This window comes from Diabrotica virgifera, chromosome 7, assembly GCF_917563875.1.
Source record: "Diabrotica virgifera virgifera chromosome 7, PGI_DIABVI_V3a".
Taxonomy (NCBI): domain Eukaryota; kingdom Metazoa; phylum Arthropoda; class Insecta; order Coleoptera; family Chrysomelidae; genus Diabrotica; species Diabrotica virgifera.
The window spans coordinates 91,556,012-91,583,487 of NC_065449.1; the positions used below are offsets into that span (position 1 = coordinate 91,556,012).

The 27,476-nt window shown below is 32.7% G+C and overlaps 1 protein-coding gene across 7 annotated transcripts in view; it reads right to left on the reverse strand.

Annotated features, from left to right (window-relative positions):
* The window catches only part of LOC114335683 (major royal jelly protein 2), a 267,509-nt gene extending 243,697 nt beyond the window's left edge, over window positions 1-23,812 (reverse strand). For 5 of the 7 annotated variants that reach the window (XM_050655702.1, XM_050655701.1, XM_050655700.1 and 2 more), the window contains exon 1: window positions 23,490-23,811. In XM_050655702.1, the coding sequence (XP_050511659.1) occupies window positions 23,490-23,502 (13 nt within the window). In that variant the 5' untranslated portion in view covers window positions 23,503-23,811. Of the gene's footprint in view, window positions 1-22,970; window positions 22,994-23,489 lie in introns of those variants that run through there. The other 2 variants (XM_050655703.1, XM_050655705.1) reach the window with 2 other exon arrangements.
* Window positions 23,813-27,476: the final 3,664 nt, after the last annotated feature.

The following is a 27,476-nucleotide window of genomic DNA, read 5'->3' on the forward strand; positions in this document are numbered from 1 at the left end:
TTCCCTGACATTGATGTTTTGATGATTTCTATATTATTGTTGGAAAGGTAAGTCTTTATTTTATTTATTCACCATTAAGAAATATATGGATAACAGTATTAGTGTCTTTCGGATAAATGGGTTTTAAATATTAGATTTATTTACGTTTATATATCTGTACGAAACCAGACATATCGTCGTCCTAATCTGTAAACTGCGTAACTCCATAATTCTCTGAAAATGATTTATTACTGCCATATATTTGAATTACTGTCATGATTGTTTGTTCTAAAATTATATGAATGTCTGATTTTAAATAAAATATTCTCAATCATTGTAAAGAACTCAAATACTCTAATAAAAATAAATTTTTGTAGTTGGAGAATTTCCAAAAAGCTAAAATATTTTTTTTAGGTGAAGCATTTCTAAAAAGCTAATGTTAAATGACTAAATGCTTGGGTGGGGTGATAGCCAGTTCTGGTGACATAGCAAATGCATATTGTATGCGTATGGCCAGTAATAGTGAAGTCTGCAGCCATATTGAAGCAATCCTAATTTTAGCTGAGTATGCCCACAGCAACACAGACGAAGAAGAACCCAGTGCATGTACATATGTTACAACTACATGGTTTGGAGATAGCAACATATGCATTCTCTGATGAAAAACTAATGAATTTTGAAACTGTTCGGTCAGAGTGCTTGTTGCGCTCACTAAACGAACTAAAATATAAGACGGCTTTGGCATTGTGTTGCAGCGATATGAAAATGGTTATTCATTTTCAATTATAATGTAATTCTTCATCATGAGTAATTATGAATTTGTTTTTAAGTGTGTATTTATTTTTGTGATTAGTATCAACTTGTAATGATAATATACATTTATCGTTTCAGGTATGACTATGTTTTGACTCTAAAATAAATGTTTTAAAAATCGAATCCTGCCTCTTTCTGTTAGTTACTACCCATGGATATCCCAAACTTGTGCTTACTGATAGGTTTATTTGTCGAACGATCAGCAACTCTTGCCAACCATCAGACACATGCGCATTCGTAATCTATGAATGCTAACTGTTAACTGCACAACTCTAACTGTTAACTGCTCATGCGTCTGATGGTTGGCAGCAGTTGCTAATCGTTTGTGTCGTACTACAAACAAACCTATTAGGTCCCGATCCCGTGTACCAAAAAAATTGATTAATAGCAAGCTGAAAATTTGTTAACAGCTTAACGGGGTCCAGTTGGACAAACTTTCATGTATTGTGACACTGGAACAGGGGTAGTTTTAATTGTGAAACAGTTTGGAAACTCAGATTTGGAACATCAGGTTACGAAAACATCCCATATATTTTGTCGTACAGAACATCCAATTGATCTGTTACCCTTTTATTAAATTCTCATGCAAAAATCAGACTGCTATTACTAACCAACATGATTCCTGTCGTTTGACATGGTCTTCGTGTTCTACTCATTAAAATGCCCAGTTGGTAATTTTTTCACCAGTCTGGTTTTTGCATGAGAGTTTAATGAATTGGTAGCAAATTAATTGGAAGTTTTATCTGACAAATTACATAAATATTTTCGTAGTCTGACGTTCCAAATTTTTAACCTGTTCCACATTAAACTTCCCCTGTTCCAGTGTTCCCATACATCAAAGTTTGTCGAACTAGACACCGTTAAGCTATTAATAAATTTTCAGCTTGCTATTAATCAACTTTTTTTGGTACGCGGGATCCAGGTCTATATAGAATAAATAAATAATAAAACAAATTCCCTGTCAAAACGGCATTTATTTTGAATGTATTTAAAAACAAAATAATATTGTTTTAACAAAATAGGGGATAAATGTTAAAATTTAGTATTAATAAGGTTTTTCACATTGGCCTAAAATTAATGTCACTAGTTACGTTAGTGTCACATATAAATAATTGTAATAATATTAATAAAAACCTTAATTCCTAGCATCAGTGCCTCCGTTTTTTTGATAACTTAGTTAGGTGAGGAAGCATAAATGAGTTTCTAATAGGGCTTTTCATCGATTGTCATTTGTTTCGAGCTTCTGTTAGATGTTGTATAATCCATGTATAATATTACTATACACGGATTATACGACATATGACAGAAGCTCGAAACAAATGACTATGAATGAAAAGCCCAATAGAGGGAACACGAAAAAAATTAACATTATCCCGATCAGCTCAACTTCCACAGTTCACTACTATACAAGTTACAGACATGTTTTCAGCACTTAGAATCACCAAAAACGAAAAGTTTATAAAATAATTAATCTAATGAATGTCTTTAAATACTATATTAAGCTCAAAGTCACGACAAAAAACAAATTAAAATTAGCATTATTCTGATCAGTTGGACTTCCACAGTTCACTACTATACAAGTCACAGGCATGTTTTCATCAATCAAAATCACCAAAAACGAAAAGTTTATAAAATAGTTAATCTAATGAATGTCTTTAAATACTATATTAGCTCAAAATCAGGACAAAAACAAATTAAAATTAACATTATCCCGATCAGTTGGACTTCCACAGTTCACTACTATACAAGTCACAGGCATGTTGTCAGCACTCAAAATCACCAAAAACATAAAGTTTATGAAATAGTTAATCTAATGAATGTCTTTAAGTACTATACTACCTCAAAATCGGACAAAAAACAAATAAGAAAAATCAATAATTACATTGAGTTTAGGTTAAGAACAGTTTTGTGTGCCAACCAAAGATCACGTGGTTTATCTTTGACAGGTCGATGGATTGCCTAGCTCATCGCCGCCAATTCATCGCCGGCCGATTCATCGTTGGCCGATTCATCTCCGGCCGATTCATCGCCAGTCAGGTAATCGCTAACTGATTTATTTCCGAATTTCCGACAAATTTTCGACAGTTACATGTATTATTTATTTTTAATATTAATTAGGAATTCTAGGAAATGACCCAACCTAACCTAACCGAACCTAACACTACATAAATTTGAAAATATTATTTCTACAAAGGCCATTTAACACTACAAATTTAGTACTATTTAGTATAAAATTTAGGGGAAGTAGAAATAGAACACTAAATATAATAATATTTTTTATCTGTTTAATTGACATAAGTTTTGAACTGAATTTAACGTCGTGTCGCGTCATCTCCGATAATATAAAATCAACTGACTAACTGGCGATGAAACGAACGGCGATGAAATGGACTGGCGATGAATCAGCAGCGATGAACCGGCGGCGATGAAACGTCCCATTCCGTTCTCGGCAGTGTTTGGACCTTATGATGCACAATCCGTGGGACTTTTGACGTCGGCGTCAGTTGGAACTAGTGATGAAATCTGTTTTCACTACTACATACCACAGAACAAACTAGACCTACGGCAGTGTACTGAAACCAGCCAAAACGCTCTGAAGCTGTCAAAAACGGCTCACTGGATCTAAAAGGTGTACTATACCCAGGCAACCAAGTGACGTCATGTAACGTTGAGGAAACGTCAGTTTTTGGTTGAATATAACACGTGTTTGAACATTACGTCATATAGACGTCTTTTGTAGGTGATTTTAAATACGTAAGATTAATGACGTTAAAATTACGTTTACAAAACGTTTTAATTTCAGGCAGCCTAAGTCTGACGTCACAAAATTGGGAGGAGCTTGCTGGTTTGTATTGACTCCAAACAATTTCGTTTAGGTATAACGCTAAATGTTCATAAGAAATTTCTCATTTATTTTTTACGCGGTTTGTGTCTTGTGTGATAAAATAGGACTTTTCATTTAGATATTTAGTTGAAGAAACGTGTTAATTAAGAGATTTTTATGCATTTTTGCTTAGTGAGTTAGTTTATTGCAGTAATTCTTTTTGACTATTTGAGGTTATGTTTATTTGTTTTTAATTAAGCGTTAAATTAAGATATTAAGTATGCTGGATAATTTGTTACTAAATTATTTATTAGTTTCATATATATGTTGTTTCAGTTTTGACACAGTACCTAAGTAGGTATATATAACTAGTGAAAATTCTATAATGTGAGAGCTGGTACAATCATGCAGAATCAATGTTGCTTCTAGCGCACAAGCGATCTTAAACAAGTGGTAGTATATCTTCGACACATGGGGCGTAGGCCTATAGGTTTCATGTTACCTATTTTTTATACTATTTTGAAACATCTGAAAGAGGTCACTTTTTGAAAGTACATATTAAAGACGTGATTTTACCGACGTATAAAGGTCGTCATCTTTTTGACGTATGAAAATCGTCACAATCTCGACGTGAATAAAACGTAGATACGATTACGTTTTAAAATCGTCACAATTATGACGTCAAATCGATGAGACAAATACACGTGATTTTCAACGTCAGTACTACGTCATAGAAACACGTCAATTGGTCATTTTTATGACGTGTTATCTACGTTTTAAAAACGTCGTTTGGTTGCCTGGGTAGTTTGGGATTGCAAACGCAAAATGTTAAGTGACTATCTTCAAAAAGGTAAAACTAAGGGTAAAACACTGGATCAACTGAAGCACGAACTTAGTGAGAAACGACTATATGCAAAAGAAAAGTGTTGTTTCTCCAAGGCACACAAGACCGTTATGACAATGGAAAAAATTCATGAGTTGGGCTTTAAATTGCTTACTTATCTAGCTTGTTCTCCTAATTTTACCCCCACCAATTGTTATATGTTCCCCAATTTGAAGAGATGGATCGTAAATAAAAAAATTACGAACTAAAGCCGATGCCGCACTGCAGGATGCTAGATGGTGGCTTGGAGGGTGGATTTTAAAGATGAATGGTGGAGGGTCGCTGCATCCTGGACGCAGTGAAAGAGTGAAATGAAGTCAGAAGTCAGTATCCAACTGACTGCTGAGGAATCGTTTGTTTCATTTGTTACGTTACATTTGGTTTGTTTTTTAGCATATCGTCATATTAGAGGTAAAACTCACTCACTAAAATTTTCAGAAAGTAAAGAAAAATCGACTTTGCTCGAAGGCAAAAATTGTTTTTTAAATTCACCTGACTTGAATATTGGATTTTTTTAATGCAACTGCAAAGAATAAATAAAACAGATATTTTAAGAAATGTTTCGTCACATAGTGGGTCTGCTGGGTCCCAAATTGCCCTTCTTTTATACACAGCACTTATTACGCTTTCATCCATAGCGAGGCTACCCGGATGGATTATCAAACACAACTGATATGGGTGGATAGACGCCTGGCGGACCACCGGGTGGGTATATGGTAGTGGGAGGCCACTGCGGCTACCGTCGTTGTATTATTCGTGGCGGTAGCCGCAGTGGCCTCCAACTACCATCTAACCATCCGGTGGTCCGCCAGGCGTCTATCCACCCATTATCAGTCCTGTTTGATAATCCATCCGAGTAGCGTCGCTATGGAGGAAAGCGTATTAAGTACTGTGTATAAAAGAAGGGCAATTTGGGACCCAGCAGACCCACTATGTGACGAAACATGGCTTAAAATATCTGTTTTATGTATTCTTTGCAGTTGCATTGAAAAAAATCCAATATTCAAGTCAGGTGAATTTAGAAAAACAATTTTTGCCTTTAAGTCGATTTTTCTCCACTTTCTGAAAAGTTTAGTGAGTGAGTTGTACCTCTAATATAACGATATGCTAAAAAGCAAACCAAATGTAACGTAACAAATGAAACAAACGATTCCTCAGCATACTGACGATTCCTCAGTTGGATACTGACTTTGACTTCATTTCACTCTTTCACTGCGTCCAGGATGCAGCGACCCTCCACCATCCACCTTTAAAATCCACCCACCAAGCCACCATCTAGCATCCTGCAGTGCGGCATCGGCTTAAGAGTTAATCGAAGAAACAAGTGCCTATTTTGTAGAGTTTTCTGAATCGTATTATTCGGACGTCATAAAGAAATTTTAAAATCGCTGAAATCTTTCTAATTTCAAATAAAATAAAAGGGTATTCTGTAAAAAGCTTGTTTTTTATTCCAAAGAAAGTTAATTGTCAAATCATAAAGTATTGAGTGAAAAAGAGAAAAAAGAACAAGAGAAAGTACAGTTACTTGTTATTTTCTTATTAAATACTTACTTACTATTAGTTTAATATGTCAAACCATCTCCATAACCAAGTTATAAATTAACACGAGAATAATTTACTGAAAATTTCTCACAAAGAGCAATTTCTCTCATATTTCATATTAACACGTTGACGGACAGTGAGCCAAATGTATAAGCAAGTGTTGTGACACTATTTTGTATTTTGCAAAATAGATTAGGGAAATTGTTGAATTTTTTGAGTTGAGTTTTTTAACATTTAATATGCATAATAACCATGGACATCGTGTCACATTTAATATGCATATGTAGATGTAAGGTGACATTTTTTGTCACAACTCGTTATTTTAAAAATGACGTCTATAGACGTTGTGTGACATTACATCAATGAAAATTAGACGTCTACAGACGTTCTGTCATTCTGCCCGTCAACGTGTTAATAGACAATACCGTATAAGTGCCATTTTTTGTATGATACTATTTATTATATATCTACGCCTCCTGATTTCGTTTTACGGCGAATCCTTCTGTATTAGTTTTTACTGTAAATCGAGACTAAGTTTTTGTTGGAATTTTGCCACGCTGAATTACCCAGGGAGTAAGATGAAAATTATAGACATCTCCGTGTCTTTTGCATTCAGCTTTGGTTTCCAAGTAATATAAACCGCGAAGGCGTTGCCAAAAGCTTGTTCTCAGTGGAGGATTTATTTCTCCGAAAATAAAACTTTGTTATACCGAATTGTTTTAGACAGATGTCGCTACGGCATCCATATCGAGTTATTTTGCCATGATTGGTTACTAGGAGGCTTGGTTTGTTTCAGTTCTTTCAGAGATAGAAAATATACAGAGTGGGCCAAATAAAAGTGTCCACCTCGATATTTGGCAGTATTTATTAGATTTTAAGAAAATGACGAAACAGGTCGATTTTTGATCTAGGGTGGACACGTTTTTACGGTACAAGCGTCTGTCATTTGTCAACCCCCTCTCTTATTTTTAAATAGGGAACAGGGGTCGTGTGCTAGCTCATTTGAAAGATTATTCAATTCTCTATTTAGTAATACAAACATTAACATAATTATTTATACAGGGTGCCCAAGAATTTTTTTTAAATTAAATTAATTGACACAAAAAGAAGAATTTATGTAATTTATTTAATTCAAAATACATTCTATTGCTGTCACAAAACGGCAAAAATGTTTTTTGATCAATAAACATTGCTTTTTGCTTAATTTCAATGTTCAAGCTGCCACCCATCTGCCTCTTGGTAGGTTGAATATTGAATTTAAGCAACAAACAATGTTTATTTATCAAATAAACATTTTTTTTTTCGTTTTCTGTCAGCAGTAGAATGTATTTTGAGTTAAATAAATTACATACATTCTTCTTTTTGTGTCAATTAATTTCATTTAAAATAATTTTTCTTGGACAAGTACAAGTAATTATGCCAATGTAAATATTACTGAATAGAGAATTGAATAACATTTCAAATGAGCTAGCACACGACCCCTATTCCCTATTTAAAAATAAGGGGTGGGGGATGTGGAAGGGAGGGGGTTAACAAATGACAGATGTATATACCGTAAAAATGTGTCCCCCTTTGATCAAAAATCGACCTGTTTCGACATTTTCTTAAAATCTAATAAACACTGCCAAATATCGAGGTGGACACTTTTATTTGGCCCACTCTGTATATACATTCTCTGATAATATTTAATGAGAGTGAAACTAGTAAGGTTGTTTATGGCGCTCTCTGAACCAACTGAAATATAATATGCCTCTTGATTACGTTTTACGGCGAATTCTTCTGAATTAGTTTTACTGCTAACTAAGTACCTATCGAGACCAAGCTTTCGTTGGAATTTTGCCACACTGAATTAGGCAGAAAGTGAAGTGCAAATCATAGACCTACCCGTGTCTTGTTTACAAATACAAGATTATATACAGTTAGCCTCTTTACCACAGATATAAAGAAAAAATGGACAAATATATTTTAGATACATAATGGGCCTAAAAAAATTATGCCCATTAGAGGTGTTTGTCGCTCTTGTATATTTTTAAATATTATTTAATCAAGAACAACAAACACATCTAATGGGCATACGTTTTTCTTATTGGCTATTTAAAAACTGGTTTTCATTCACTAAGCTCTGCTAATAATGTAGGATTAAATGCTTAAGACATTTTTATCCTCAACATTTTTTAGTCATCTTATATGCTACTTACATTTAAAATGTTTGACAAAATTAATAGTTTAACAATTAGTGTCAAAAGCTTTCCAAAATGAATTATTCTGTAAAAACTAGTAGATCTTACCCAAGTAGTAGTAAATTTTGATATTCTAGAAAAATGTAAATTTAATCGATTTATCAACTTTTTTAAAATACAAATATTGTATCTTGTGTTTAAAATATACGAATACATTTTTATCATAAATTATTTATAGATATAAAGTTATTTATAATTTTAATGTAAATTTTTTTAATAAATCAGTTAAAAGATTATTTAACAATTATTCAAATCGGAAAAGAGCAATGTATTTTTAAAGATTTAGTTTTTTGGATCTACAAAAACTGTACTGTATATAATTAAATAAATTTTAAAAAATCGACATGTTAATCTGTTTTCAATTTATTAATGGTTACAATATTAGATCAGTGTATACTCAGAGTCCTAACGTATGAATCAGAAACATTGGCCTTACGAGAAAAGTAATTAATAAAACACAAGTGGCGCAAAAAGCAATGGGTAGGTCATCATCATTCAGCCTATAATTGTCCACTGCTGAACGAAGGCCTCGCGTAGTTTACCTCACAAATCCCTGTCCTAAGCTGCTTGCATCCAATTTTGGCATATCTGCTTCTGGTCAGGTCATCTGTCCATATTGTTGATGATTGTCCTCTATCTCGAAAGCCGTCTTGTCTGGGTTTTCACTCGAGAAAACTTTTTGTCCATCTGCCGACAGATCCAGACATACAAATATCTGGGAACCTGGGTTGATAACAAAAATGACCAAAGCAAAGAAATTAAAGTCCGAATTGAAACTGCAAGGCAAGCATTTATAAAAATGAAGACACTGCTTACAAACAAAGACCTTCAGTTGTCTCTCAGATTGAGGGCTCTAGGATGCTACATATTTTCTATACATATTGCTATACGCAATGGAAGCTTGGACATTGAAGAGATAACACATAAGAAGAATAGAAGTGTTCGAAATGTGGTGTTACAGAAGAATATTGAAAATTCAGTGGGTTCACCAATGGAGTGGGTTCAAAAGGATTACCAATGTTGAAGTGCTACGACGTTTAAATAAGGAGTTAGAAATTATGAAAAGTATAAAAACTAGAAAACTGGAATATTTGGGTCACATTACCAGAGGAGAAAAATATGAAATGCTGAGAATTATTATACAAGGAAGGATCCAAGGAAGAAGACGCATCTCCTGGCTGAGGAACCTTAGAGAATGGTTTAACTGTAGTTCATTCCAACTATTCAGAGCAACAGCCAACAAAGTGACCATATCCCTCAGAGAGTTTCAAATCAAAGAGGAGAAAAACCGGTGTTACGAAAGCAGTTAAGAGAATGTTTCTAATGACAGAGATGGAAGATGAGCCAATCAAATTTTAGAGTGGAAACCCAGACAAAATCCAGCACAACTGGAATTAAGGTGCTCAAGTTACCGAATGCAATGGAAATATTTAAGATCCTCTTTAGCAGTGGAATCAAAACAGCTGGTGATAATCATCATCATGGCATCTACACTCCTAGCGGAGTGATTGCCGCTCTTCTTGGGCTCTTCCGATTCGTTTGTCAAGGTGAATCAATCCGCATTAACATTTTAGAATTGGTTGTGCGACTTGACACCTTCTACAATTTTCCTCCATTCGTTCCTGTTTTTGCTTCTGGTTACCCAGTTACCCATTCTCTGACTCCCATCTTCTTAAAGTCCTCTACTATCTGGTTCTCCCATCTACTTTTGGGTCTTCCTCGTGGTCTGTCTGATACAGGTCTCCATTTGTAAATTTTCTTGATAACGGCTTCTGGATTCCTCCTTTCTATATGTCCCATCCATCTGAGTCTCTCTGCCTTGATAAATCTGACGATGTCTTCTCCTTTCAGAAGTTCTTTTACTTCGTGGTTCTTGAGTTTTCTAAATTCATTATTACCTAAGTCTAGTAGTCCTGCTATCCTCCGAATTATTTTCCTTTCTAGGATCCTCAATCTTTCTTCCTCTTTCTGTGTCAGATCATTACTTCAGCACCATATGGAATTACTGGTCTAATTGCTGCTTTGTAAATTTTCAGTTTTGTATTCTGAGTAAGCTTCTTATCTTTGAGGAAGTTACTGTATTTCCAGTAGGTTCTGTTTCCTGCCTGGATTCTTTCATTAATTTCGATACTTCTATCATTAGTTCCATTAACTGAGACTCCAAGATATTTAAAATGTTCTACCTTTTCAAATTCATATTCACCAATATTATTTAAGCTTATCACAACTGGGTATTTTCTTGAGCATGTTAGGTGTTTTGTTTTGTTTTGATTTATTTCTAAACCCCTTTTAGACGCTTCTTTGCATAACTTCGTAAATTCTTCCTTTAAACTATTTAGGTTTCTGCTTATTAATGATATGTCGTCAGCATACGCCACAAGTTGCGACGTCGATGTTATAATCGTAATTTTTATTTCTGTAGCTCTTTTTGTTCCTTCTATAGCGACATTCAATAGTGACGTTGATAGATAGTTGCCTTGTCGTACTCCACTTGCTATTTCTATATTTTTGGCGGTTTCATTATCTGTAATTATTGCTGCATTCGATCCTTTCATTGTCATTTTCGTAAGCTTTATAAGTTTCATTGGTATATCTAGGTTTTTCATGTCTCCTATTAGGTCGGGTCTTGTTAAGCTGTCAAAGGCTTGCTTGAAGTCTATGAAAAGGATGTCTAAGTTGATATCATGTTCGTAACATTTCTCAATTGATTGTCTGATTATGTGAACTGCGTCTATTGTTGACATTCCCTCTCTAAATCCGTGCTGGTAGTCTCCTATTTTAGTTTCAATGTATTTTGAGAGTTTTTGTCTGATTAATGATGATCACAACTGGTGATAATGATGGCAATATTAGAAGACCCTACATCTCTTGAAATGAGATATATATGTATTTAAAAAAGTGAGCACGGTCTGCTTCAAGATGATGCGATTGGTACGAATATAGTGGAAACCAAGAAGAATATACAGGGGACTGGCTTTAGAAATGATATTTTCATATGAAATGAATTTCATAAATGTAATCAAATCAGTAGCGAACTCAACATTTTTATATTCTTCAAGTCATCACTCATCACTGTATACAGTAATAAGTGCGCTAATAACCAGCAAAATAACGGAACGGACGGAGTCAAACTGTCACATGAGAATTTTATAAAATGCTTCTGTAACAGTGACAGATGCCAAACTTCTTCGATACGTCTGAAGGTGGAAATCTATCAATATATATAGGTTTTGATTGATAATTTCACACCTCTGTACAAGTTTCATCTGTTGTTATTTCACAACGTATTATGCTGGTCTTTTCCATTATTTTGCTGGTTATTAGCGCACTCATCACTGTAACAGATTAATAAAGCTTAGAAATTAGAGAGGCTGTTGATAAAACCAAAAGTATACTGGCGATACCAGAAAAGAGTAAGTATATTAAGAAGTGTAGATATCTTCGTTATTTTCATTGAATTAGAACTGTGTTTTAAGCTTATCTTTCAGTGAATGTCTCATTATCAATAAATTTTGTGTTCTATTTGCAGTTGCAGTCTTTTCCTTCTTTAGGTATTTCAACAAAGTAACAACATGTGGAATCGCTTCAAAGATGCAGGAAATAACTGTGTTGGTTATTTTAGTAATTTTTCAAACGGTTAAGGAAGTTTGTTACATTGTTCCATTAACTTTTACTGAGAAGATCTTAGATCATTTAAAGATTCGTGATCTGTTATGTATATAGAGAGAGCTCACTTGTGCTATCCGCTCCGAGCTTCGCTGGTATCGCCACCTACCTACAGGATTACTAGTATAACTTTTACCGGAAATTTTCTGGAAAGAAAAAAGTGTTACCTATATTCTGTGAGTTTCGCTGGTATGGCTGCTATCGCCATTTAATGGTTGACTAGTGTTCCTATTTCGGCCGGAATTTTAAAGAGGACAGTAGAAAAGCAAGTAATAGTTGTTTCAAACTTATTATTTGATTCTTATCGTGTAATATTTACAACGTAAAGAAGTAATTGGATTGTAATCGGTAATTAATAGCAGTAAGTACAGAATTTATTATTCATAGATTTTGCTTATCGTTTTGACGTTTATGTTGACAACTAATATTAGAAAAAATTTATTCTACAAAAAAGTATAATAATTTAATATAATTATATTATAATACTTCTTAAATATTAACTTATGAATGCCAGTTAACGGCATCCTACGTTTGCTGTGATTGGTCGTTATCTTCACGCATTCAAATTTTGTTTAAGGATTGGATTGTAAAATTAAAACCGTCAAAATTCGAGAGTGTGCTAACTGATCCTTTAGCTCCTCTTCTACCGTTTTAAAATTAAAATTGTGTTTACTTACTTTTTCTAATTGCATCAATCCATTTTTGTCGTTAAATCACCTTATGCTTAGCGACAGGAAAGTTGTAGAATACACAGTTACTATTGTAACCAGTATTTCGACACTCTTTAATACAACAACTTTCGTGAGACATTTAAAAGCTATAATATGCAACTCTTAATGCAGAACGTCAAAAAGCAAATTTCCAGTAAAGGTTTACAAACTTGTCACTACTGGCGCTCGCGAATTTTTCATTATCCCCTCTACCTACGAGCTCACAGCGTATATCAACATTATGTTTGCCATTGTCGCTATGCAACGTCGGCTTCCCTAATTTGATTGCATAATTGCATTAGTTCTATCTTGGGTCATATCAACATCAATCCCCTTTACCGACGTATCCTTTGGTCTTCCACTAGTACTTCTTACAGCAACATGCAGTTTAGCAATTTTTAGTATTGAGTGATTAGCTTCTCGATGCTGAACATGGCCAAACCATCTGAACCTATGCTCCCTCATTTTGACATCAATTTGTATCACCCCTGGCCTGGACAACCCCTAATACAGTAATGAGCGCGCTAATAACCAACAAAATAAATCAAGAAATAGAAAATATATTAAGTTGTGAGATAAAAAGAGATGAAACCAGTAGAGGTGGGAAATTTAGCGATGGAAACCTATAAATTTATATTATATTGATTGCTTCCCACCTTTAGACGTATCAGAGGAGTGTCAACTAAAACTGTTATTGCCACAGAGGTAGTTGCCAAACCCGTCCGATACGTTTAAAGGTGGGAATCAATCAACATAGTGTAAATTTTTAGGCTTCTATCGCTAAATTTTCCACCTCTACTAGTCTCATCTCCTTTTATCTCACAACTTAATATGTTTTCCATCTTTTGCGATATTTTGCTGTTATTAGCGCGCTCATCAATGTATACTCATTCCTAATTTTATCCTTTTTAGTTTTGTTGCTCCGCTCATTCATCTAAGCATTCTTATTTCTGCCGCATTAGAGAATTTTCCCTTTAGCTTCATTGGTATCTTTCTATCACACAACACACCACTCGCTTCCTTCCAATTTATCCATCCAACTCTAATTCTAATGCATGCATCTCTATATTATTTCCCATTACTATGTAATACCGATCCTAAGTACTTTTCGCACTTTTTTCCCCAAAAACCCCCCGAGTAACCTGTTTGAATCAATTTGAATCAGGACAGAAGACAGTGGACGGAAATAGGGGAGGCCTGTATCCAGCAGTGGATGCCTAGGGATGCATAGGGCTGATTGATGATGATGATGATGAAATTGCAGCTATGCATTTCCTCCCATTCTTATATCATAGACTTTTTTCCTGACACCATCCCGAACATAATGCAAAAAGTTGTAAGTCTCTAGACGCTGTATTTAACAATCGATTTATTTTGTGCTAAATGCCCTGGCCCATTTTTATTTGTCTCCATTCTGTTTCAGAACGAATAAGTAAACAAAAAGTTTATATAGTATTAAGCGTGTGATACACACGCAAACTTTAAGTACGCGGGTTTAAAGATCGCGGACTTACTCGGCTCGCCGTCGGTGACACACGGCAGACTTACTCATAACTCATTGCGATGTCGTCAAAAGAAGATGCTTTGTGCTATTTAGAAATTTTATCGTATTATATTTTAAATACTAATAAAAAAGACGATATATTTTAATTTAATACAAGGTAGGCATAAACAAAAAAAAATATCATAGATAAGAGGGTAATATTTTCATCAGGAGGATAAAACAGCCTATAAATAATTAGGTTTACTCAAAAACAAATAATCAAAAATAATTTAGTATAGCTTATATAGTGTTTTACGGTTTTCTCAAAATTTATAAAATATAACTTGCCTCCTTTCAACAATAAACAATTGAATTATTTCTAGGCAATTTGCTTAATTAGTGAAAATATAAGTGTAACTTTAAACGCAATAACATTATGGCTCGAGACTCGCGGCTCGTGGCAGTGATACACGTAGGGGTTACGAGTAAGATTTCAAACTTGTTGGATCGACGGCATACTTAATCGGCGGACTTAAAGTACGCGTACTTGCTGTGACACACGCGCGAAAAAGGTCGTCGAGCCATAAGTTCGCGTACTTACTCGCGTGTGTGTCACACGCTTTAGTGATTAAAGAAATGGTCACTAAATTCTCTAAGATTGTATATAAAAATTATCAATATTTTCCATATGAATTTGGAACTCAAATATAAAATCGTCAAAATGCTTTGTTCTATATTCTGTCATTATGCATCCGCGACCCGAAACAATTTAAATAAATTTTTTCCAGCTGGATGGTTAGAATATGTAATTAATATTGTTTGTTTAACGATTTATTGCCATAACAACAATACAAAAATAGTAATGGTAATATCTTAAAAATACTTTTATATAATTTCAGTTTAAATTAATGGTTTATTTACCCTTTGCGGAAAATCAACCACTGAACTCTGTGAACGATATAATTGTTTATTTGTACCTGTTTCCGGTAGAAAAACTGATAGTGCGGCAGAATATGTTTTAGGAAATATTTTGAACTTTTTAGTTATGTTAATTACCATTTAATAAATGCATAACGTATCTTCACATGTAACTATATGTGGTAGATTCGTGCAAATATTATAAGAATTATTGTGAATTTAATGGTAGAAGCATATAATTTGGACCACATATACTACACATACAAAAGTTCAAATTTAGATATGAGGCCATCTCAGATTTTGCCGAGAAAATGGCAAGCATTCAAAATGGTGGCTGTAGATATGTGACTAATATCACGATAACTTTTGAACGAAATGTCCGATTTCAACCAAATTTGGCACCAAGGTTCTTTTTTTTATGAGTAAGATCTAGGTTTTGAACCGGAAGAATCGGTTTACCAGAAGTTGTGTTTTTACTGTTTTTTATGTAAAAATATGTTGTTTTTTTTTTTCAATTCTTCGACCCACAATTCTTGTGTAAAAATATTTTTTAGGAAAGATTTTGAACTTTTTTAGTTATGTTAATTACCTTTTAACAAATGCATAACGTATCTTCACATGTAGCTATCTATGTGCGGCAGATTCATTTTGAATGCCCGCCATTTTTGTAAAAGACAAAATCTGAGATGGCCTCATATCTAAATTTGAATCTTTGTATGTGTAGTGTATGTGGTCCTAATTATATGCTTTTAGCATTAAGTGCACAATAATTCTTATATTATTTGCACGAATCTGCCGCACATAGGTTCATAGGTACATGTCAAGATACGTTATGCATTTATTAATTGGTAATTAACATACATAAAGAGTTCAAAATATTTGCTAAAAAATATTTTGACGCTCTTCTCAACGCCGGTATTACCTTTTTGAAAAATTAATATATACAGGGTGAAAGAATTGGTAAAAAAACATGTTTTTACATAAAAATTAGGAAAAACACAACTTCTGGTCAATCAATTCTTTCTGTTCAAGACCTTGGTCTTACACATCAAAAGAAAAAATTATAGGTACACCAAATTTGGTTGAAATCAGACTTTTTGTTCAAAAGTTATCGTGCTATTAGTCACATATGTATAGCCGCCATTTTGAATGCCCGCCATTTTTGTAAAAGGTAAAATCTGACATGGCCTTATATCTAAATTTGAACCTTGATGTGTGTAGTATATGTGGTCCAAATTATATGATTCTACCATTAAATTCACAATAATTCTTATAATATTTGCACGAATCTGCCACACATAGGTACATGTGAAGATACGTTATGCATTTATTAAATGGTAATTAACATAACTAAAAAGTTCAAAATATTTTCTACAAAATATTTGTACGCTCTTTTGAATTGCGGTATTACTTTTTTGAAAAATTAATATATACAGAGGGAAAAAATTGAAAAAAAAATATATTTTTACATAAACAACCAGTAAAAACACTTCTGGTAAACCGATTCTTCCGGTTCACCACATCCATCTTGTAAATCAAAAAAAGAACCTATATACCAAATTTGGTTGAAGTCGGACTTTTCGTTCAAGAGTTATGGTGATATTAAACACATATGTATAGTCGCCATTTTGAATGCCCGCCATTTTTGTAAAAGGCAAAATCTGAGATGGCCTCATATCTAAATTTAAACCTATATATGTGTAGTATATGTGATCCAAATTATATGCTTGTTTCATTAAATGTGCAATTGTTTCACATATCGGCTGCACTATGATAGTAACTTTTAGTTTCACGACTTATTTTATTGGCACTTTAATTATGTAAAATATTACTTGTTAGTTTTAACACAATTCAGAAATTTTAAATACGTATGTATATCGCACCCTAACTTCAATAGTGTCATAACCGTAAAAAATAAAAAATCTATTTTTCGCTTAACTTGTTCCTTTAGATGTTGATTTCATTGTGGAATAATGTCATATAATTTAGTTATCTTAGATACTCTGTCGTTATTACTTACCATTTAAAATTTTGGCTCTCTCAGCATAAGCAAGCGCGCCAGGACGCTGGAGGATAAACTAGTAAGTCCTTTATAATATACCTACAATATCAAAATAAATAGATAAACTGAATAAAATACTCTGTAATTGGAAAATAATCATTTTTAGTAAAAGATAATGACTCGTCATTAAAATAATGGACAATTATTTTTAATACAAATCATCATATTATAAAAAATAATCAGTGTTTTTCATAAAAGCAATAATAATTATACCTCAATTATGATTTATAAACATTATTTATTTTTCCATGGAGTGTTTTGGTGACACTTAGAATTGCGGATTACCATTACCTTCTTGCTCATGCATCTGTTTGTGGAACAGTTTTTGTTGCAGCTATATTTGACAAAACCTTGTCCTGATCCAACTGAACCTCAAGTACCTGCAATCCTTAACGATATTTCAGTGCCTTAGTTTATATCTACTACCTCTAAAAAGTTTGATAGCAAATGTCTAATTGTGATGTTAAAATAATTAGAAACCTTTAAGAGGCATTAATACCCCAAAAAGTTCGATAAATTATCTCTAAAACATCGCCAAGGGTTGCAGCTAAGATAGATTCAGTTGGATCGGACAAGGTTTTGTCAAATGCAGCTTGAACAAAAACTGTTGCACAAACAGATGTAAGTGCAAAAAGGCAATTACTCCGCAATTATACTCCGCAATTATAAGTGTCACCAAAACCCTCCATGGAAAAATAAATACTAATTTTTATAATTGAGTTATAATTATTGCTTTTATAAAAAACACGTATTATTTTTTATAATATGATTGTTTGTATTACCAATTTCCATTAGTTTTAACGACGATTCGTTATCGTTTTAATAAATAAATGATTATTTTCCAATTGCAGAGTATTTTATTCAGTTTATCTATTTATTTTGGCTTTTTAGGTATACTATGTTTATACTAGGCCATACTGTTAGTGGGTCCTGCAGTATCCTATTGCGTTTAGGACAAAGTAGTTTGGCCTAGGCCAAACTAGTTTGTTCTGAAATCGGGTTTAGCTGGTAACATATATATCTAGGTCTAATGAGTAGGGTAAATTATGTCACTTGCAAAAAAGAGGTTAGAAGTCAATAAAATATTAACTAAAAAAGGCCATACTGAAATAGTTGGAGATAATAATCCAGGGGTTATAGTTATCGAAAAGTTAAGACAGAGCACAAGTTTAGTAGAAAAAATATTTGAATTGAATTGTGAATTCGATGCTTGGTACTTATTAAAAAAGAAAGGGGACGACTATTCATTTTATATCGAATAAAAACGAACGAGCTGTATAGCAAAATGTTAAACAGTTTTTGACAAAAACTGGCTGTGTTAAAATGCTGTGAGTGTTAATAGTCAATTTTGTTATATTATTAATATATTGAATGTATCATAATATTATAATGATTAATTTAATGAACTATCTTGTAATAAAGTCGTCCCAGAAACGCCACTAAAAATAATTAAAATATCATCTTAAAAACATTATTTTTTAATGTATAGAAATGTTTGAATTGTCAATATGAATCAGTCAGATAAAATCAAATAATTAATAAATGTTTATCAAGTAACAAAAACAAAATTCGTCAGAATTTTTAATTTTTTTTTTATTTTGAGAACGATTTCCAAAGTAGAAATTGAAATGTCAAATAAACTTAATCTTATTAAAGTAAGGCTTATTCGCAACAATAACAACAACAATACTAGAACATTTTGTATAAAAAATTTAATTTGTTTTATCACTGTTTTTCTCCTTGACATATTATAACCTCATTGAAGTGATAAGTTTGTTTATCCTAGTATCTGTGTAAAATTTAAAATAATAGTCTTACTTCTTTTATTATATTATACATAATATAAATTCATAGAAAAATTTGAAGTGAGAGAAAGGGTACGACAAAAAAGAGACCCGTTGTCATCAATAAAATCTAACGTAGTATAGGAAACAAGAATAAGAAACCGCTAAACGCCTTAAAAATGAGTGGCGCATACAATATTCCAGCTACAAAATACAAAAGATCTGATATGAATATTACGTGGCGCGAAAATGTATTTTCATTTTGATGTAAAACAAAATTCTAGTTTTATTTTAAAATATTTTTCCATAATATTTGCTAAATTTGAAGTAAACGCGCCACAAAAGAGTAACTTTGATACAGTTTGAATTTTAAAACTCTTTTGTGGCGCGTTTACTTCAAATTTAGCAAATATTATGGAAAAATCTTTTATAATAAAACTAGAATTTTGTTTTACATCAAAATGAAAATACATTTTCGCGCCACGTAATATTCATATCAGATCTTTTGTAGCTGGAATATTGTATGCGCCACTCATTTTTAAGGCGTTTAGCGGTTTTTTATTTTTGTATCAGGAGTTTTTAAAGTTATTTATAAACTAAATGTATGAAGTTGAATGCAATGTTCCTCTATTACTCGTTAAGCTTTATAAATGGTCACCTTTGTTGCATTATCTCACAAATGATCTAGTGTCCATCGAATGTACACTAGATTTTTTTCTATTCGAAATAGATTGAAAAAAAATATTGAGATGACCGGTAAATGACGTCGGATTGCTCGTTGCTAGATCAAATTTAGCGTCGTAATCACTACAACTACATAAATCATTTCGGGAATAATCGTTAATTGGATTATACCTACTTTTGTAGCTTAATGACTTTTAAAAGGCTTAACCGATTTTTATCAGTAAACATGAGTTTGAAACGTATTTACCAGTAGTATCTGATGGATTTAAGGTCAAGTATGATAACTGAAGCTATTACAGGAATTATTGAGCTTGAGAAACTGTTTTTCCCGTAGGAAATAGATGTGATCATACTTATGAAGCCTATAACTTAAAAATTCGAATTTTTCCGGATATGACATATACACTGTTAGATTCGTCTAGAGTCCTTCTACAAACGCTCAGTTATTGGCGCAATTTGTAGGCTGAAATTTTGAGGGATTGTCGAAAAACCAAAATTTTTAAAGTATAGTTTTTCAGTTTTTCGACTATACTGAGCCGTGTGTATATCTGATCTTGACAGCTTGAAAACCATTTAAAAGCTTAACTCAACACTATTGATTTGGTGTGTTTGTGGTTCTCCTGTCTCTTCTTGATCCGAAGATATATATACCCCCAAAAAAATATGCCGTTTTGTACCTACCAAGTCCTATAGCTGGCTTATGGGTGGTCAACAGTCACAAACTACACCGGTTCTGAATCGGCCCAGACCCCTTCTTCATACACAGAAAAAAAAATTCAAATCGTTTTAACTTTCAAACACACATACATATCCACAAACATTTTCCCTTTTTTAAATAAAAATTGAGTCATACTTCTGAGCTCGGTAACTTTTGAACTGTATAACCGATTTTCAAAGTTAGACATGCGTTGGAAAGATAATGATCAGTACTATTAGAAGCCGCAAAGGTTGGACTTAAATTTTTGAATTTTTTGGGAGTTTTGGGGACGAGAACGAAAAACAGAGTCTAAATAGAAAGGGCCGTAAAATCCACATGCTTGGACCAAAATGGATTGTTGATATATGAATGGGTGAGTCTTTTCCGGAACTTTAAGATGAGACTTAGCCCATCTGTCAAATCAGTCAGATTTAGAAAATCGAAAATTTCGTGTATTATATAGTGTCGCGAGTAGGGGGGTGTTTGTGTGCGCCACTTGCGAGAACTGCCGTTCTCTGGTAATAAAAGAAGCTCATTTATTAACAAATCTGGTCACATGTATCATAAAATACATCAATGTTTGACATTCGCAAGTGATGTATAGTAATACTGTCCAGAAGGAAGAAGTAATTAAAAAAGGTTGTGAAACAACTAGAATAGGTAGTTCAAGAAAAAGAAACTCTATATAAACGAAACAAGAAGTAAGTGTATTGACTAAACGGACAAGCAATTTGAAAAGGGACAATGTTTAATTATAACAACGGGTGAAGGAAAGATGTATAAACTTGAACAGGCAGAGAGATTTGAATATCTGGGGACTATATTTTCGACTAAACCAAGTATTCGGGAGGAAATACTTAGGAATCAAAAATATAAGCAAAGCACCTAAATTAAAAACGTATAAAACTATAAGACCAATAGTTACGTATATCTTAGAAACTTGGACTATGACAAAAACTGAGCGACCAATGTTGGGACTACTAAGTATGGGAAAGAGAAATGCTTCGAGAATGTTGGCGGAAAAATAATAAACAACCTGCGGATACGAAGAACAAATAAAGAGGTAGCAGAATTTATTAAGCATCCTAATATAATTGCAGTATTAAGAAGCACAATGGCTTAGATTTTTAAGACATGTCCACAGAATGACCCAAGATAGAATGCAAAAAATCTTGTTATCCGCTACAATAGGTGGTAAAAACAGGAAAGAAAAACCTAGAACCAGATGGAATCATGAAGTTAATGACGGCCTGAGGTATTTCAATATAAGCAATTGGAAAGAAAATTCGAAGATCAAACAAAGAAGGATACATTCATTGCATATCTTTGTTTTAATATTGGAAGAAATTATTAGTAGTAATAAACCGAGGATATTGATAATTGTGCAAAAAAAATTAATTAACAGATTTCAAAAGTTGTTTGCTCGGAAGTAGACCGACGCCGTATTAGAGACGCTTAGAGCAATAGTGGCCTATTTTTTGGTTAATATATCAATAAAAGCAGTAACATTAAATCTTCGGATTAACAACGGTCTACAAAACCTATCTCTATATTTGGCTAAGTGGAGCTACAGAATTTGTAGCGCCATCCCATAAGCATGATGTAAATACGAATGCAAAGATTGCATTTATTTAAAACTTCGTTTTTGGGGTTAGGCCATTGTTGCTCTGGGCGCCTCAATTAATTGCTAATACTGCGAAAGTCCATAAAAGCTTTCCAAACAAATTTCTTACTGTACACAGTATTTTTGGGTGTACTTGACTCGATAATTTCGTTTATCTTCTCATCATTATCGCAACCTAATCGTGATATGTTTAATTTATATTAATTTATGTGAAACGTCAAAACTGACATTCATACGTATCTATAGCATCGAAGTGAAAACAGCCCATGGGATCTGTTATCAGTGTAATGTTGCTGTAATTGGTTATTTTTATTCACATGACTTCAAATACAGTAGGAAAAATGAGAGAATACCCATGAACGAACATATAAAACACGCTGTATTTTCCTGTCACCGTGTCACAAAGAAAATTGCCCAGCGCAAGTACATGTAATAATAATTATTACATGTACTTGAGCTGGCCAATTTTTTGTGTGACACAGTGACAGGAAAATACAGCGTGTTTCTTATGTTCGTTCATGGGTATTCTCTCATTTTTCCTACTGTATATAAATTTCATTAGATTTCTAAGTAAGAAACAAATTTTCAGTAGTAATTACACGAGAGCTTTAAAATTATCGATTTGTATCCCGAGTGACACTTTGACAGTTTTAATTTCACGACCCGAGTGTAACTATGCCAAAGTGTTACGAGGGCAAAACAAATCGATAATTTTTAAGAGCTCGAATGTAATTCGGTAAGATTATTTTATGAATAAAATTGTTTTTTTAAATCATTTTAACTAATATTTTATTGATATCTTTGCCTGAGCATTTGCTAAATATGTTCATGGCGCACTATTTGACAAGTTGTAAAACATTAATTGTCATTAATGTGACAGAGTGTTCATTTTTGCATAGCAACGAAGCGCATTTGACGTAAAGGGAAATTATCGAAAAAAATTACCTCTGTAATTTTTATTCTTGTAGGTTTCTATTGATCAGAATCTCTATGAATGAAATAATCTGTGTAATTTTCTACTATGTAGTATATATTAATATAAAGTACAATATTAAACTGACTTTGTATACTCATAGTTGAAGTTAAGTTGTCAAGTTATCACTCATTTAAACAATAAAAATCACTAAAACTATCACTAGTCAACAACAATTTTTAATTTTATATAGGTACCGCAACCCCTGTGACAGCTTTTATATATTTATTATAAATTGAATTATTTCTTAACAAGAACTACCTACTTTGACATTGTTGTGCATCTATATTCTATATTTTACCTGAAGAATGGTTAAAACTGAAGATGTGTAGAGAGAGTGCACGAAACGTGTTCTTCTAATTGTTCTGAAACAATTTTCTTGTGGTATCGCGATGTAATATAAAATATAATTATTTATGTTGGAAATAAGCCACAATTTTAGTGTAAAATTAAGTTTATTTAACGTTTCGATTTCCAATTCGGAAAGCGATCTCAAAATTCAAAACATTAATAAATTAAACAAATTTTAGATCTTTGTTTTAAACTTTGAAACAATTTTCTATGTAATTCTCTACTATTAATATATAAAGTACAATATTAAACTTACTTTGTATACTCATCGTTGCAGTTAAGTTGTCAAGTTATCACTCACTTAAACAGTAGAAAGCACTAAAACTATTACTAATTAATAACAATTATTATTTTTATATCACGCAACCCCTTCTGTTTGCAAACTTGGCTATTTAAACAATGACTATTCGAAGAAGCTCTCTAAGGTTTTATAAACGGAAACAGGATTCGGAAAATAATGATTCTTCGAACGTGGTAGGAAGATGCTCTCTCATCGACGATAAACGCGGTATTTCAGATTTTTGTTTTTATTTGCATTGAAAGGAGCGAATGACGATAGTGGAAATACAACTTTTTTGATTAGCGAAATGTATATAGCTAATAGGTAATCTGTAATCTCGGATGAAATTCACTTTTTATATGTTTGCACGATTTATGGACTTGTATTTATGTACACTGTGTCTCAAAAATGACATAAATGAAATAAATCAAACGACAGTTTAATATGATTTTGTTATAATTTCTGTTTAGAGTATTTATTTAATACAATAATATTATTGTTATTACTATTTTTTTTCCACCAAAATAATAAACATTTTAAATATTTTCTTTTTGTTTTGCTAATAATAGAAAGAATAACACTGTAAAACTATTTTCTGCTCTCATACTTGAATATTTATCAATTATTATGATTTTAATACCTGTATCATAATGGAATTTTCTATTAAAATCTCTAAAAGAGATCGATGAAACAATTAGAGCAATTAGAAAAGTTCAAAAGGATAGAATTTGCTTCGGAATTGAGTATTAACAAAAAAACTATACAGAGTGGGCTAAAGAAAACCGCTCACCTCGATATTTGGCAGTATTTATTAGATTTTAAGGAAATGACGAAACATATCGATTTTTGATCTAAGGGGAACACATCTTTACGGTACATACATCTGTCAATTGTCAACCCCCTCCCTTATACTTCCTCCACCGCTTAATTTTATATAGGTAATAGGAGTTGTGTGCTAGCTCATTTAAAAGGTTATTCAATTCTCTATTCAGTAATATAAATATTAACATAATTATTTGTACAGGGTGTCCAAGAAAAAAAATTTAACTTAACTAACACAAAAAAAGAATGTAAATATTTTATTTAATTCAAAATATATTCTACTGCTGTCACAAAACAGAAAAAAATGTTTTTTTGATAAATAAACATTTCTTTTCGCTTAATTTCAATGTTCAAGCTGCCACCCATCTGCCTCTCGGTAGGTTGAATATTGAATTTAAGCAACGAACAATGTTTATTTATCAAATAAACATTTTTTTCTGTTTTATGTCAGCAGTAGAATGTATTTTGAGTAAAATAAATTACATACATTCTTCTTTTTGTGTCAATTAGTTTAATTCAAAATAATTTTTGTTTGGCACGTCTAAGTAGTGGAATGTAACCTATTTAGTTGTTCACAAATTATTTTTAAATCATTTAGTAAAAGGTTTACTTCTGCCTACTAACGATTTAATTTAAAATGTTCATTTAAATTCCCAGGGCATACTACGATACTTTTTTTTAGTCAATAATCAATTCAAATCCGCTGGGATTTAGAGTGGCTTCAAATAGCTAAGAAAAAAAAATTAATTAAATTATAGGTATTTATTAATAACGGAGGTATGACAAGTAAAAAGTGTAAAACTCACTAAGCTACGAGTCACCCAAAAACACCTTGATATAACCAAAAAGTTATTACTTTTTAAATTATTATAATTTAGTATTATAAATTACTTTACTAATAACCCACCACTCTTACAAAAAAAAATGTTAGAAATAACATAACAATTTAATTAAAATAAGGAAGTTTTCTTAATGGCATTGACATTGGTCATTCAGCCAGTTGCAATCAGATTCAATTTATCACTAGGTAAGGGGAGTTATGTGTAGTGTGTGTTGAGTAAATGTCTCGTTACTTAGTAAAGTCGACTTCATTGTCTTTACAAAGAGATGCTTATTGAATCCGAACGTCTGCGGTCCATTAGGTCAGTACCAATCAAGTAGGTACGTTAAATTATTAATTTTATTTTTACAATATATAAAACCTAATCTTTTAAAAGTTTTTGTTTTTGTGAAAATGATATTATTGTTTGACAAATGTGCGTGTCACTGTAAATATGAGCATATTAGCTACAATAATATTTACTTCCAGTTCTTTTAATATATGAAATTGAACATTTGACATCCTTTGGGAGGTAACGGAAGAGATGCAAGGAAAGTTTGTACAGTATTTAATGCCCGCCTGCCTGGTCATTTGGTCAGGACAGGGATAGGATAGAGGAAACTCTTGATCCAGATTGCAGAGTTATACCTGATAAAAGGACTGTTCTAAAACTGCAGAAAGATCGGGTGCAGGAAGATTCGGTATCGATGTAAATTTACAAATTTCTATTACTATAGAACAGTGTCCAAGAGAGCTTAACTTGAGAGCTTTCGAACTGATAGCTAAGAAGCTATGAAAACTCCCATAAGCTTTAAAGTTATACTTCAGGCTATTGTGGGAACGTCAACACAAACTTGATAGATTGGCGTAACATAACAATGTTACACTGGTATGGATTTCAGATATCATACATCGAGGAATATAATATGATAATAAAAAGGCGGATACCCGTGTCAGAAGAGCAACAGCTACAAAATACTTTGGTCTAGCGCCTGAGAAAAAGCCTGAATCCGAAGCCAATACAGCTAACACTGAAAAAATATACCCGGCACATGTCATTGGATGGATATGTGCTAGTAGGGCTGAAGATGTGCGGAAAACCTGTAGGAGTCAGTTCAGAATCATAACAGACTTCCCTGATGGACATGCGAAAGTTACTGGACACCTGCATATAATGGGACTGTTTCATGAAGACTTCAGCTTCAAACTCTGTAGCAAAGAACCCGAAACAGTCAACCATATATTGCATGACTGTGAGGCATTGGCTAACAGGCGGCAAACAAACTTGGGAGGCAAGAAAGTGACTCCAAGTATATCGTACCCATCCACTAGACCATATACTAGTACAGGGTTCTAGACCGTGTACTAGTACTAGTACAGGGTTCCAGAATCCTGGAATGGGTATCATAAAGGAATGGAAGATATCCAATTGGCTGCAGTATGACCAGTTTATAACAGAAGGCTTCCAGGAAAAAATTGGTGCTTAGATTCTTTGAAATATATTATTGAAGATCACAAAATTTCACAATGGTAGATTTGGATTTAAAATAAGAAGTTTTACGTTTTAATTATATTTTGCAGAAATACTAAGAAATATTATGTACATTCTTCACATTCTCTATGGTAGACCAAAACCGTAACTTTCTTTGGAATGTCATTGGTATTTTCCATAGCTGACTTATCACCGTCAACAATAAAAGAATTAGTATTTTTTGCCATGTTTTGCTGTAAATTATTTGATTCACTGGTGTCAGTTTAACGCAATTATCAATAAATCTTAATACATCTGCTGTCTCGTCGGTATGTAAATGTTTTTAAATATTCATCGCAGAAAGTTGTTTGACTAGTTAGACAAATAAAAAATCAAGTTGAGGAGGTAAAAGTGGTCGCTAATATTTTTTTTATTTATAATCATTAATATAAGCCATATACTATTAGGTACCTAAAAAATATAGACAAAAAGGATAGCAATACAGAGAGCAACAAAAAAGCAGGTCATAAGTTAAATCACATATTCTGGGACCAAAAGTAGTTCAATTGAACCTAACTTACCTTATTATAAATGTGCACAAAAAAAAGTTACTGCTCTTTGAAGTTGCAAAATGAAAATGGATTTTTTTCCAATATATAGAACACTATTAGAGATTTTTTATTGAAAATGGACATGTGGCATTCTTATGGCAGGAACATGTTAAAAAATAACATTGAAATTTGTGGACCCTATAAAAAATTTATCGAGGTTTTGTTTCCTTGCGTAGACTCTAACATGCGGTATGTCATACCGTTGCCAATTCTCCTTTGTTTTTAATATGAATTTGTAT